General features: G+C 51.3%; 5 protein-coding genes and 2 non-coding genes across 7 annotated transcripts; 4 read left to right on the forward strand and 3 right to left on the reverse strand.

Annotated features, from left to right (window-relative positions):
* Positions 1–1,084: 1,084 nt before the first annotated feature.
* Positions 1,085–1,703, forward strand: J4E85_009549 (uncharacterized protein; the record flags this gene model as incomplete). The annotated part of the gene is made up of 2 exons (XM_051473771.1): positions 1,085–1,346; positions 1,396–1,703. The coding sequence occupies 2 exons, from the start codon at positions 1,085–1,087 to the stop codon at positions 1,701–1,703; spliced, it is 570 nt and encodes a 189-aa protein (XP_051322556.1).
* Positions 1,704–2,137: 434 nt separating this feature from the next.
* J4E85_009550 (uncharacterized protein) lies at positions 2,138–3,211 on the forward strand (the record flags this gene model as incomplete). Its single annotated transcript, XM_051473772.1, has 2 exons — positions 2,138–2,354; positions 2,400–3,211. 2 exons carry the CDS (start codon positions 2,138–2,140, stop codon positions 3,209–3,211), a joined length of 1,029 nt encoding a protein of 342 aa, XP_051322557.1.
* Positions 3,212–5,057: 1,846 nt separating this feature from the next.
* Positions 5,058–5,756, forward strand: J4E85_009551 (uncharacterized protein; the record flags this gene model as incomplete). Its single annotated transcript, XM_051473773.1, has 2 exons — positions 5,058–5,554; positions 5,645–5,756. The coding sequence occupies 2 exons, from the start codon at positions 5,058–5,060 to the stop codon at positions 5,754–5,756; spliced, it is 609 nt and encodes a 202-aa protein (XP_051322558.1).
* Positions 5,757–6,137: 381 nt separating this feature from the next.
* On the forward strand, positions 6,138–6,806 carry J4E85_009552 (uncharacterized protein; the record flags this gene model as incomplete). Its single annotated transcript, XM_051473774.1, has 2 exons — positions 6,138–6,201; positions 6,400–6,806. The coding sequence occupies 2 exons, from the start codon at positions 6,138–6,140 to the stop codon at positions 6,804–6,806; spliced, it is 471 nt and encodes a 156-aa protein (XP_051322559.1).
* A 442-nt stretch (positions 6,807–7,248) lies between these two features.
* J4E85_009553 (uncharacterized protein) lies at positions 7,249–7,730 on the reverse strand (the record flags this gene model as incomplete). Its single annotated transcript, XM_051473775.1, has 2 exons — positions 7,249–7,617; positions 7,671–7,730. The coding sequence occupies 2 exons, from the start codon at positions 7,728–7,730 to the stop codon at positions 7,249–7,251; spliced, it is 429 nt and encodes a 142-aa protein (XP_051322560.1).
* A 748-nt stretch (positions 7,731–8,478) lies between these two features.
* Positions 8,479–8,566, reverse strand: J4E85_009554. Its single transcript has one exon. It is a non-coding gene; the product is annotated as a tRNA-Gly (tRNA).
* Positions 8,567–8,603: 37 nt separating this feature from the next.
* Positions 8,604–8,740, reverse strand: J4E85_009555. Its single transcript has one exon. It is a non-coding gene; the product is annotated as a tRNA-Arg (tRNA).
* Positions 8,741–12,780: the final 4,040 nt, after the last annotated feature.

Below are 12,780 nucleotides of genomic sequence, written 5' to 3' on the forward strand. Positions count from 1 at the left end.
CAGTGACTGCACAATGGGGTGTGCATTGTCACCGAAGTGGCTGCGTTCTTCGAAGGATCATCCAGGTTGCAATGAAGAAAAAGAAAGATTTTGCGAGGCACGTCATGTTCTATTGCAGATAGTAAACGCGCAGTTTACCTTAGCAATCTTGGTGGCTTTGTTGGTACGCATGCCTACACACTGAAGCACTTATACACTTTCATAAGTGCCCTGTGAGGCTGCCTACAAGTAAAGAGTCTTGCAATCTTTTCCCTAGAGCTTACTGGATACTCCTCTTTTCGAGCGAAACTTTCTTACAGTGTCTAGTTGCACAAGCAGAAGGGAATGCGAAGCCGAGGCTGCGACGTCGTCGGCTCCAAGCCCGCTCAACTAGACACTGTTGGCGTCGTATGGTCCCCTCTTTCGACGCGAACGGACCCGCAGCGCGCTATATAGACCTGGAGATCATGCATAAGTGACATATCCGATGGAATGCTCAGGTTGCGCACTTCGACCTCTATACTTTTGATGCGAACGTAGATATGTCGAAATTACTACACCACATTCTTAATATCGCTGGAACAACTGCTGGTCATATCACGCTCAACCCTCTAGTCACGGCCGCTCTACTCTGGGTATTGACGAAAGGACCTACACAACTTCGCAGCCAACTTACTACTCGGATCCGCGCACTTCGGGACCCGTTTCGCTATGCACAGCTCGTGAAGGCTCTGAAGTGGTGCCTGATAGCTGGAACAGCAAGAGTCGTCAACAAGCAGCTTAATCATGTTGCCCTGAACGCAGGCAGATTGCGAAGTGAAAAGGCGAGATGGAACTGGAGCCGGGAGGTCGCAGTCATCACAGGAGGCTGCAGTGGTATTGGAGAGCTGGTAGTGAAGAGGTTGATCAATAAAGGAATCAGAGTGGCAGTGCTAGACATTCAGCAACTTCCTCCAAGTTTGCAAGGCTGTAAGACAGATCAATACCCACTACGCTGGATCGCCTGATACTAACGAGGACGACAGATGCCGGCCTCAAATTCTTCAAATGCGACATCACTGACTCTTCCGAAGTCTACTCGGTGGCAGAGAAGGTCAAAGAAACAATGGGGGCACCTACGATCCTCATCAATAATGCAGGGCTTCTGGCATCCCATACAATCCTCACCACATCCGACGCGTACCTCCGAAAGATCTTCGATGTAAACGTTCTCAGCAACTGGTACACCACCAAAGCTTTCCTGCCAGACATGCTCCGACACAACAAGGGCCATATCGTGACGATCGCAAGCACGGCAAGCTTCATTGGTGTCGCTGGCCTGGCAGATTATACAGCGACGAAGGCGGCTATTCTAAGCTTCCATGAAGGTATGTTTCTTGTCCCATCTCTTACTTGCAGCATGCTGACCCACGACAGCGCTCACCCAGGAACTCAAGCACCACTACAACAGCCCGAACGTGCTCACTACTTCCATACACCCTAATTGGGTCCGTACACCTTTGATAGAACCTGTGGAGCAGGAACTCAAGAGGCGAGGTTCTCCCATTCTTGAGCCGACTGCTGTTGCCGATGCAATTGTCGGACAAATCATGAGCTGCAGCGGTGGCCAGATCATCTTACCAAGCGCTGCGGGCAAGGTCAGCATGCTGAGGGGATTGCCGAATTGGGTACAAGAGAGTCTCAGAAGCGGCGTGAGCAAGACGATCTACAATACCGTGAAATAAGTTTAATGGAATCCTGTGTGTGAGAATTCCAAGGTTCGCAACTTTAGCGTGTTGTGCTAGGAAGTACCACACCCATCACACACTGCATGCGGCCCCCGGGAAGAAATGTGCTGGCCTCGGCGGCACTCATGCAGCGAAACGCTTTGTGTGGTGGTACGAACATGACTTGCCGGTGCGAACCAACCCTTTACAGTAGGTTTGGGGGGAAAGCGTAGAAAACTGCATGCACTGTGCCGTGCCCTACGCATAAGGTGTGTGTGGGCTTTGCCGTGGTGCAGGTGTGCCGGTGCCATTCACATCGCTAGCGTAGGTATCGGTGAGTCGCGTCGAAAGCGCCGAGGAACGCGTCGCGTCTCACTCAATCGACCACTTTACTACAACGACACACAACATCGCCCATACCATCTCAGCCGCTAAGACAAACGACGGAAAACATGGCAGAACCACAAGAAAATGTTCAGATGGACAGCCAAGACATTGAGCTGGAAACACCGCCTTCAGATGTCTTCATGGCACCTTCAATATCCAAATCAGGCATTCTTGGCGGGAAGTCATATTCGCACTTCTCGCCCATACCCAAGCAGATTGCAGACGACATGTCTGGAGAAGTTGTGCTAGGTGTCGATGAAGCTGGGCGAGGTCCTGTCTTAGGTACTAGTCCTCCGTGAAAGTCTTCTCCGTCACTAACATATGCAGGCCCGATGGTGTACGCCCTCTTCTACCTACCAATTGAACTTCACCATTCGCTTCTCGCTGAAACGCACCACTTTGACGACTCCAAAGTCTTGACTCCCGAAGTCCGCTCGAACCTGATGCGCAAACTGTGCACCCAAGGCTCAGATCTCTACGAAGCTGGTGGATGGGCAACACGTGTAATGTCTGCGCAAGACATCTCAGCGCACATGCTGTCCCCAAATGTGTACAATCTCAATGCGCAAGCCATGGATGCGACAATTGACCTGATCAAAGGAGTGCTGGCACAAGGCGTCAATGTCAAGGAGATCTACATCGACACGATTGGCAGACCAGAAATCTATCAGAAGAAACTAGAGAGGATCTGGCCTACGATACGGATCACAGTCGCGAAGAAGGCTGACAGCCTATACCCCGTCGTCAGTGCAGCATCGGTATGCGCCAAAGTCACCCGTGACGCGGCCCTAGATGTTTGCTACGAGCCCTACCAGAAGCGCAACACAGCGGCGAACGAAGATGCCGAAGTCAAGGTGGCCTGGGGCTCTGGGTACCCATCAGACGCGCGGACAACGACCTGGCTGAAGCAGAATATGGACCCTTTCTTTGGCTGGGGCAGCGAGACGCGCTTTTCATGGGGGACCGCGAAAGAGCTACTGGAAGGGAAGAAAGCAGATGTCGCTATCGAGTGGCCTGCCGAAGATGACGGCAACGACATGCGCATGACGGACTTCTTCAGCGGCAAGAATGAAGGCGACGGGGACGAATTGGTCGACTGGTTCGGGAAGCTTGTTACGCAGGAGATGGACGTATTTTGAACGCTTCATTACAGAGACTAACACCACGAGAACCGCTGAGAGAACAAAACATGCAGGGCACAATAATCGGGCGCACTTATCGGTCCGTTCCAGACCCGCACAGGGCGTCAATATTGCAAGCAGGGTCTACCAATCGGTCAGCCCTACAGAAGCAACGTCATGCCCCGACCATGGGTTTGACTCGGTTGACGTACCCGCGCGCGAGTAAATATACCATCCAGGCAACACAGGCAACGTTTGAAGGCCTCATCTTCCCCATGAACCGGAATAAAGACATCATAAATCATACTAAAGCCGTTTTAACGAAAAAGGTCGGCTTCTCAGTCGAACAAGTTTTTGTTTTTCGGTATTCAAAGTTTGGAGTGCGTGCGTGTCGGTAATTGACTGTACCAACGGTTGTACATACAGTGCACCAACCATGGGCGAAAGCCCGCGCTTCACAACAACAACCGTGCTCCAACCATGTCATTATATAGAATACTCGAGTCACCGCCTCTGCACCGCCTTCTTGGACTCCCTGTACTTGTCAGCCCCAAACGCATACTTTACACCAGACACTGAAGACGTAAATATCTTTGGCGCAATCACTCTACGCTTGGTCTACCTAATCTTATCAGGCGCAACCTATCTTTACAACAGAAAACACTACAGTTCTCGAAATGCACAACGGCGACCTCGTTTATCAGACCCTTTCCCGAGAACTTAGCGGGTCTAGGCCGAATGGACGGAGAGGAGGAATAGCGAAGCGCGGAGAAGGTAGCCCATCCATAACACCTACCCGCCACGAGCAAGAAACCGAAGCCTCGTACTTCCAAGGCGCGACATTCAACAAAGAAGATGAAGAACCCAATCTCGACGCATATCCTCCCTCGCCACCGCTATCGCCCAAAACGACAGTACCACCAAAAGCGCCAACGAGACACCTCGCGGAACGCAAACGTGGCCATGTGCGTCATCGCACATCGTTGAAGCGCAGATCGAGCTGGAATCCGAATCTCAAGCAAGAGTTCCTACGACGGGCTTCGATCGACTCTATAATCGCTCCGTTCAAGGATACGATTTGGCTTGAGTCAGAGCGTGGAGTCACGTCTGTGCGAAGGAGGAGCAGCGCGATGACTACCGGCGCCAGATCAATATCGCCTCGTAGCCATGGAGATAGACGCAAGCCGCGGAAGCAGTCGACACTGCTACATCCATCATCGCCGGATGTCAAGCCTGTGGCCGATGTCACTCTTGTACACGCTGCTCCAGTGTCCAGAGGGACACATGGGTGGGATGCTCCAGTCGACTCTCCAACTCTCCGACCCGCTATGCCGGCAAGGAAAGGCTCATCGCTTTTACATCCATCACGCCCTTCGATCGACGTTCTTGAACATAGGGAGCTGAAGACTGTCTTCTCTTTGCCGCCAAACCGTCTATGGGAAGATGACCGTCGCCGCTGAAACCCTCGTTCACTGGAGCTTCAGCTTTTTGAACTAGCAGCTGCCATGCTTGTCATGATGTCGTCCCTGTCATGTGAACGTCAGTTGAACGAAGCAGCGGTGGTAATTTGGGCAACATGCATCACGGGATTCGCACTCATGGTTCAGCTGCCTTCGCTACCACTACACACTCATTGAATTACAAGATGAACAATCCAAAACAGACACCTGGTGGGTAATGCGCAAAGTCATTACTAGTGCCACACCAGCGTTCATCCGGCTTAGTGTCCCCCGCACTTATTCAACATTTATGCTCCCGTCGCCACTGCCGTCTATAAGTCGGCTGGTGTATTGTTCTCAATCCACAAAACTTCCATCGCACTACATCCGCTCCCAACGATAGTGTATCTCCACACGGCGACATGATGACACCACGAACCACAAAAATACCTTCGCGCCGCAGATTTCTCAGGGACAACCTCGTCGTCCACGACAATTGCGCTATCTGTACAGAGCCATTCGATGCGGAACATCATGCAGCATCCATCAAGACAACAAATTGCCAACACACATTTGGGATAGAATGTCTGAAACAATGGATAGAATCCGGCCAGGACAACTACAACACCTGTCCTCTCTGCAGAGAACAGCTATTCTCCGAAATCGACAAGCCTGAATTTGTCGAAGGAGCACGACGCGAACGCCAAGATCTCACAATGGCCCACCAGATCCAGACCTGGGACGATGCCAAGAAGTTCGTCAAGACTATTTGGCGTGCCATGTACAAGTTCTACGAACGCGATCAGATCATCTACGACTCTGATATTGAAGAGGCGATCACCGACGCGCTGGCTGGCCCCCCCGCGCGCTACAATAGCATTCAGGGTCTCTATATATTCAGTGGTCATTGGCCCACAATTGGGTACATGGCTAAAGACATGGTGCAAGAACACTATCGAAATGGAAGCTTTGTTCCGCTCATAGGAATGCCGCTTAGAGGTTATTTGTACAGTGTGGAGGGCCCGCTACAATGGCAGCTTGAAGGCTCTGAATCGACGGATGAAGAAGCGTCAGATGAGGAAGGTGGTGATGATGATATGTTGATGGCAGAGTCGGCGGAGTAGAACGTCCAGGAAACTTTCGGTCAGCTCTATCACATGCTTTGCGCGCTCTGTACTAAAGCCGAGTACTCTTTCTTATTTGCAAGTCGAAGACGCCCGATGACTGTAGTCGTACATGCGGCGTTACCATTTCCATCTATATTTCTGTATCGAAGCCTCACGATAGTGTCCTATACGGTTCCCGCTGCTTCTTAGCAATTTGGCGTTGAGCAAAGCCATCTGCGCGCTCTTACCGCATTGGGCTAATTTCACACTCACCACGAAACCCATACCGCGGCTTCACCGCTAGTAACATTCTATTGCCAAGACATTCGGGATACAAACAGCATCTGCCTACTACTGACCTTAATACTTACACCTTCCGGAATTGCAAGCACGACGACCATGGGCGCGCCATTGAAGGACCGCGATACGTTCCTTGAACAGGGCATCGAGACGAACGTACTTTGTGAGCTATGCGAGCGAACTATCACATGTAAGAGTAGATAATCCTCCTCTGCCAGTTCTCCGATTGCTGATTCAGGTATTCTAGCACAAGAGACAGTCTGCCGCATAAAACCCAACTTGCATACCTGTCACGGAGTCTACTGCAACAATTGTCTGCATAGTCATCTGGAGTACGACAACACTTGTCCGATTCATGAAGATGTCGTCCTCTTCCATATCCCACAACCTGAATTCGTACATGGAGACCGTAGAGCCGCCGATACTCTCGATCAAACAACGGATCACAACGAAGCTTCGGATTTCGTTTGCCGATTGTTCCATACCACCAAGATTCTACGCGACTACAAGCAGATATTCGACTCCGACATCAAGGAACAGATCAATGCGGCTCTGGCAGACATCGGGGAGCGCTACAATCACAAGTTCGGGTTACTTATCAAGGACGAGCACATGGCTGGTGTTATAGACATTGCTAGAGAGATGGTCAAGATGCACTTCAAGGTCCTGGAGACGGCTGTGGTAGGAGAAACTTATGTAGCCCAAGAGTTCCTACCGAAGATGGACGAGGCTGTGGGATGGAATCATGCACGCGGATTTGGCTGGTAGTAGTTACGCGCGTCTCTTGTATATTAGCTGCCTTGCACGCCTAAGAGACGGATGGAAGGCCACACAATGATGCAGCGAAGGACCGCTGGATACACAACTGAGGTCTTGTTTATCAATTATCAAGTGGACAAAAAAGGCAGAATATACCATGAAGCTTCTCTAGTGTGTCTTGTCGCTGCTGATGACTTCCATCTCTTCCTTTTTTCAACGTCATCAATTTGACACACGAGCTCTTCCTAAAACTTGGGGACGGACAACGGAGTTCCATGTTGACCTGTCCTGAGAGCAGGACTTTGACGCACCACAAAAGAAAAATCTCCAAGGCTAACAACCCAAACTTTTACTGCCATTGTTATCGGCGTGCTAAAAATCTGCCTCAATCACCCAAACCTAACAGTCTCTTCTCAAGCGCCTCGCAGGCCATGTCTACCAAGCGCCTGTCTTACTTGCGCCTCGAATTCGCCTCAAACACCCTCCACTCCTCGACCGACTCCAGCAGCCTCTCCTTGCTCCAACCTCTTTCCAATCCCAAATTGTATGCGGCGCATGCGCTTTGGTAGATGTTGAGATCATCGATCTTTAGGAGCTCACTGGATGCCGAGCGCTTGACTTCCTGCTTCAACTGGTAGTTGGCAGTTGCTATGGGGAGCTGCATCGCGGTTGACATCGCCTCGGCGATGCTTTCCCCGAAACCTTTCGCGTGGCCGATATTGGAGTCAGTTGGTGTTTTGGCTGATATGAGCTCGCCGTCATCTTTGGCGTTGTTGCTGACTGCTCTTAGTGGGTTTGTGAAGCCCAAGTCTTGCAGCGTCTGACAAGGTTAGTCGCCGGAATGCTGGAAGTACGCAGTTGGACGTCGCTCACTTGGTTTGTCTTATTCGCTGTTGCTGGCTCGCGGCATGGGAGGTTCTTGTTCGGATTCATGATGGTTCGGCGCAGTTGTTGAGTGATTGCCTGCGGTTGCGGTACTGGCTCAGGCGAGTAATCGTATGGCTTGGATCATGTGCGAAGCGAGAAGTGGCTGCTCGCGATTACTGAAATGTTTGAGACTTCTCGCTTGATCACCGAGTGATTGCAGGAGCGATGTACCAGGGTCTCTCTTACCTTCTTCACCAATCCATGGATCGCTCTGTGAACAGCGCAGGCTAGGAATGATAGAACTTCCATGCACTCCGAACAAAGGCGACATTTCGACATCGTCTGCAACTGCAGTAGGAGCGCAAAGCACTTGTCGTTGCAGGCGCGGTGATGTTGTGCGCAGTGAGGTTTAAGATAGTGACTTCGCAAAAAGTGGCTGGTGCATTTTGTAAAAGTATTTCACGATGTACAGAGATAGCATGAGTGGGTTGATAGTAACCATCGCAGTGAGTAACCAGATCTTACTTCATAGCTCGAGAGCTCACGACGAGACATGCGAGGTCGTGAAGCAGAACATGTAAGACATCCAAAGGATAACTCATTTGCAATGACTGCATTGCGCAGCAGAATAATAAGCTCAAGTATAAATCATGACTCCCGCGTACATTCTACCTTTGTTGTTCAGGAGGGTCTTGGTGATGGTGTTCCGCCAACCTCAAAAATATTCCATCTCCCCCAACTCGACCACCATCGTCTCCCACCACCACCACCACCACCACAACACCGCGACGACGTCTAGAACGCCAAAAAAGAATGCATCGGCCGGGAATCGAACCCGGGGCTAGCCGAAACTGTCCTGTGACGGATGGCAACGGCTAATTTTACCACTAAACCACCGATGCGAAAAGATGGATGCTAAGACAGCTGGAGCTGTGAATGTGACCTAACCAGGGGTCGCAGCGGGGGTGTCAGCTTTGCGATTCGAATAGGAAGCTTCTGAGAGCTACTTACAACCTGGAATCTCTTGATATCGAACGAAGTCGTAGTCAAGCGCCTTGCCATTGGGCCATTAGGCCAGTTGTTGCTTAGTAATGATGGAAAGATGTTGATGGTGATTGTATATAATGACAAACATTGATAGATAACGAGGTTTGAAGTTTGCTGGTATGCAAGAGGTGGTTTGGTGGGGCAGTGTTGCGGCAAACTTTTCTCTAGTGAGGGGATTGGATGGTGGGGCATGTCGACCGACCCTGTCAGGAACACCATTTTCATTACCTGAGCACGTCTGCAACTGTCTCTACCTGCGTAGTTTAGTTAGCATGTACAGATTTGGCAACATGCTTCGGATGCGTTTTGTGTTCCTCATTGAACCCCGTGTCGGTCCAATTGTTAGAGCTGGTACCTACGACTACGCCGGAATCGACCGAGCTTCAGACTCTGATCTAGCAAGGCAAAGTATCTTCGACGTGGGCCATGAATGATTCCAAAACACTCCCATGGTATGGTAACCATTCTGCTTAGTCCCATGAACAGACTCTGGGTATCTCTTCGCCCTCTCGTCGGCATGCCAATCGAATGAGAGGCTTATCGTGAGAAATCCAACGTGGAGGTAGCGAGGTGTTGTAGTATCAATTTTCGCTTCATGTCTGCAGTTCTTCCAGGCTTCTCACCATTCTTCAAGAACGTTCGCGTTTACGACGCTTCATTCAAACTTTTGAGGAAATGCGTGAAGCGGCGCGTCGAGATCCATACTCTTACCGACATTTCACGTCTCCAAAGTAAATTTATCTAGTCTCTCAGACACCGTGCGAGCGAGATGTGACCGTGCCGATTCTGTAAGGCGGGGAGAGCGACTAGTTGGATCCTATCAATGGCACCGGGCACTATTCGAATCAAGCTGCCCGCGTCGTGCAGCTCGCACTGGCTTTCGATAGCAGGAGCGCGCTTAGGTCTCTGCGGAAGGCATGTGCACTCAGTGCTTTTCGCTGTCGTAAGGTACCTAACAGGCTATCCATTTGGGGCAACAAGAGCGGTCGTATCCATGTTGTGGTATCTGAATATCCAACAGCTCCAAGGGCTTGGTATGTAGTGGAATTGAGCCTCTCAGTCGCGCGCGTTACCCGTTGAGGCAGATTTGTATGCGACTCCAGTCACACCGAATCCACAAAATCGACGTCATTAAACCCCATACTCTAGCACTGCCACCACCATGATAACATGTTCAAGCGCTTTCTGTCTCTTATCCGCAGGTCTTCAGGGCAGCTGCGCCAAGCCGGCAGTCATCCGGCGCGGCGTGTTGCTTGCCTTATTCTTCAACCACGGATCTCTGCCTGTTCGCTTCTAGTGTAAGATAAACAATGAACATGGGGTACAGCGCAGTAGTCGCTACCGGGTATACTGCTTCCAATCAACCTATTCCTAACCACTTCAGGCGGGCAACTGAGACTCTTGTGCAGTATAGCCAACTACTCCGGAGTACATCATGGCTAACATGCCCTCTATATAGTATGGTCACGTTGCTTACTTTGATACGTTCTTTTCCGCAGCTACGGCCTCTTGCCAAATACGATGGCTACTTCAAATTTCCTACCCGCCTATTTACTCATAGCAATCACTCTCTTACAGTCCTGTTTCGCCCAGCTCAACGATAACACACCATGGTGTCCTATTACAACGCCTACGTACAACTCCTCTGGTCAGACCGGGTTTCAGATGACATCCAAGGAAGACTGGTATATATCGCTCGCCGTGAACGACCGCCGGGGGTTCAGTTCCAGTTCGACTACTGCTTATATCAGCCATCCAGAGTTGACAAGCGTAACTATGGGTTGCTTCCATCGGTTCAAAGCCATCAATGCTTCAGCGACGGGACCAGGCGAGAACGGTTGCGAAGGTGTGCTGAGTGCTGAGTGCATGGATGTATTGCGCGAAATATCTTTTCCATCTGTGACTTCTGGGGTCTCCATGGACGACATGGAATGTGAGGACATCGACAGCGATCGGATTAGAGATGCTTGTCCCAGCGAAATACTGGCCCCGTTGATTGTGAAGAGTGAGTGTTTGCATCTTTCATTATGATAGCGCTGATTGCTAATGAAACAACGCAGCCCCAGTTCTCGGCTTCTCGAACGAGACATGTGATGATAGACCGCCACCAGGAGAACGTGTTCTTGAGCGATACCACACAAGGCTCATGGATACTTATTCAATTAAATACGATCAACGGGACCGTGACGCCGGCAGCTTCGAATCGTATGACGTTTCCGTCAAGCGGCCTGTACCATCCGTGTTCGCGGCTTACCTTGCCGACGGCACGACAGAGACACACGTCGTATGCGTCACACCCGACCATGTGGCTGAGGGTAGCCGAGAACCCGAAGAAGAAGAGCCATGGGATCTCCTGGAGAGCACCGGTGCGCGCAGGTCTTGGGTGATAGCTGGACAGGTGGCAACGGTAGTCGCAATCGCAGTAGTCGTCGCAGGGTACTGAGATGAAAGGCTGATGTTCAGTAGACTAAGGAACAATGGACAAGTGCGAAGAACAACATTAGCCTTAGCCCGTCAAATGCTTCACCGAAGCTCATACAAATAACCGGTCTATATGATTTTGACCAGACAGCGTACACATCGCTCCGGCTCTGTACATGCGGCGACTGACTTCTGGGCTTCGTGCAACCAGCGTGTTTCTCCACAGTCACACCATGGAGGCCTTTTCGCATCAAAATAGAACCCTCTCAAGGGCTTTTTAGGTGTAGGGCGAAGATCGAGCGCCTGTGCGGTAGATGGGAGGTTGATGCGTCTCTCGAAAGGCTCAGTGATCCTCGTCTGTAACTAGTCGCAGCGCTCGAGGCCCCTCGGAGGGGTTGACGGGACTGTGTGTTGATGGCCTGCGGGACCGGGAGGAGACATTTGGGTCGGGTTGCGGCAGACGCTGTGCTGTGCGCATACGCCAGTGTAGGAATGATGGATAGCTTCAGGGCGTCACTTGTCTGCGCCAGTTGTTGGGTCGAGTTAGCGTGCCAAGGCCGGCTCGTGGAGATTTCCTTCCCCGCCGCCAGCTCCTAACAAAGCGTAAGCCACCATCCTCGATGCCACTGGAGCGACACCTTCGCTACCATTCTACCCACCTCCAATACCCCCTCAACTCTATGAACCCATCGCACACCAACGCATCAATGCTTTTTCTAGGATCGCGTTTCATAATGTCCACCAGATCTGAAGTGAGATGCACCGCCGATGCCTAGGTAGCCAGTGAGCCACGAGTCTATCCCGTTGGAGACATCGGTGTTGTAATGCGCCTCCTCGCGTGGCTCAGTGCGACCTCCGCAGTCCAGCCCGTCTCAGACCTTCCATCGAGGATACCTCGTGCTTGCAAGGTCTCCTGCATCTCGCATATCGTTGTGGCGCTGGAATTCGCAATACCCGTTCGTCAATCTGAAGATCACGAGCAAAAGCAACGCGACGATCCACCAGTCGCATGCAGGAGAGAATGCGCCATTCTCCACCCATCCACACGAACCCATCTCACAAATACATCCTTGGAGGGCATTAGACTTCGGAGTTCGTTTTTTCTGTTTGTTCTTTTGGCGCTGTACTGCAATGCTGCATTGCTACTGCTTCGATTCCAAGCCACAATCTTCACTACTGCTGTTTCGGGCTGCATGGTGTGGAGACAGAGGCGCATCCACTCTCTCACGATGATGCAATCTTCCATCGGAACGAGATCTCGTCTTCAGAGGACTCATATGTTACCTGCTGTGCTTGGTGCGAACTTGGTAGCGTACGCTGGTATGCGCGAGGGGACGCCCACCGTATTGACCCTGAGGAAGACCCTCCAGAGCCCTGAACTGGCCCCTGGCAAAGAGGGTCAACCTTGAGAAAAGCAGTCGTGTCCTGGAGCCTTCCGAAGCGGTACCTGATAATCCCGTCCCCAGGCGCCCGATAGCATTACTAGAGCGACTGGGCTGTACCATGGAATGCACTAAAACCCCTGCAGTGGAGGACTAATCCAAAGGCGCAACGGGAAAACAAAACACCCCGCTCGCGTACCTTGCAGACTATGACAACTCGATTGGCTCCCCACTGTGCATGCGCAGCTTTGCTATCTCTATAGCGA

Source organism: Alternaria conjuncta (genome assembly GCF_024043145.1).
Source record: "Alternaria conjuncta strain BMP 0040 chromosome Unknown scaffold_17, whole genome shotgun sequence".
Taxonomy (NCBI): domain Eukaryota; kingdom Fungi; phylum Ascomycota; class Dothideomycetes; order Pleosporales; family Pleosporaceae; genus Alternaria; species Alternaria conjuncta.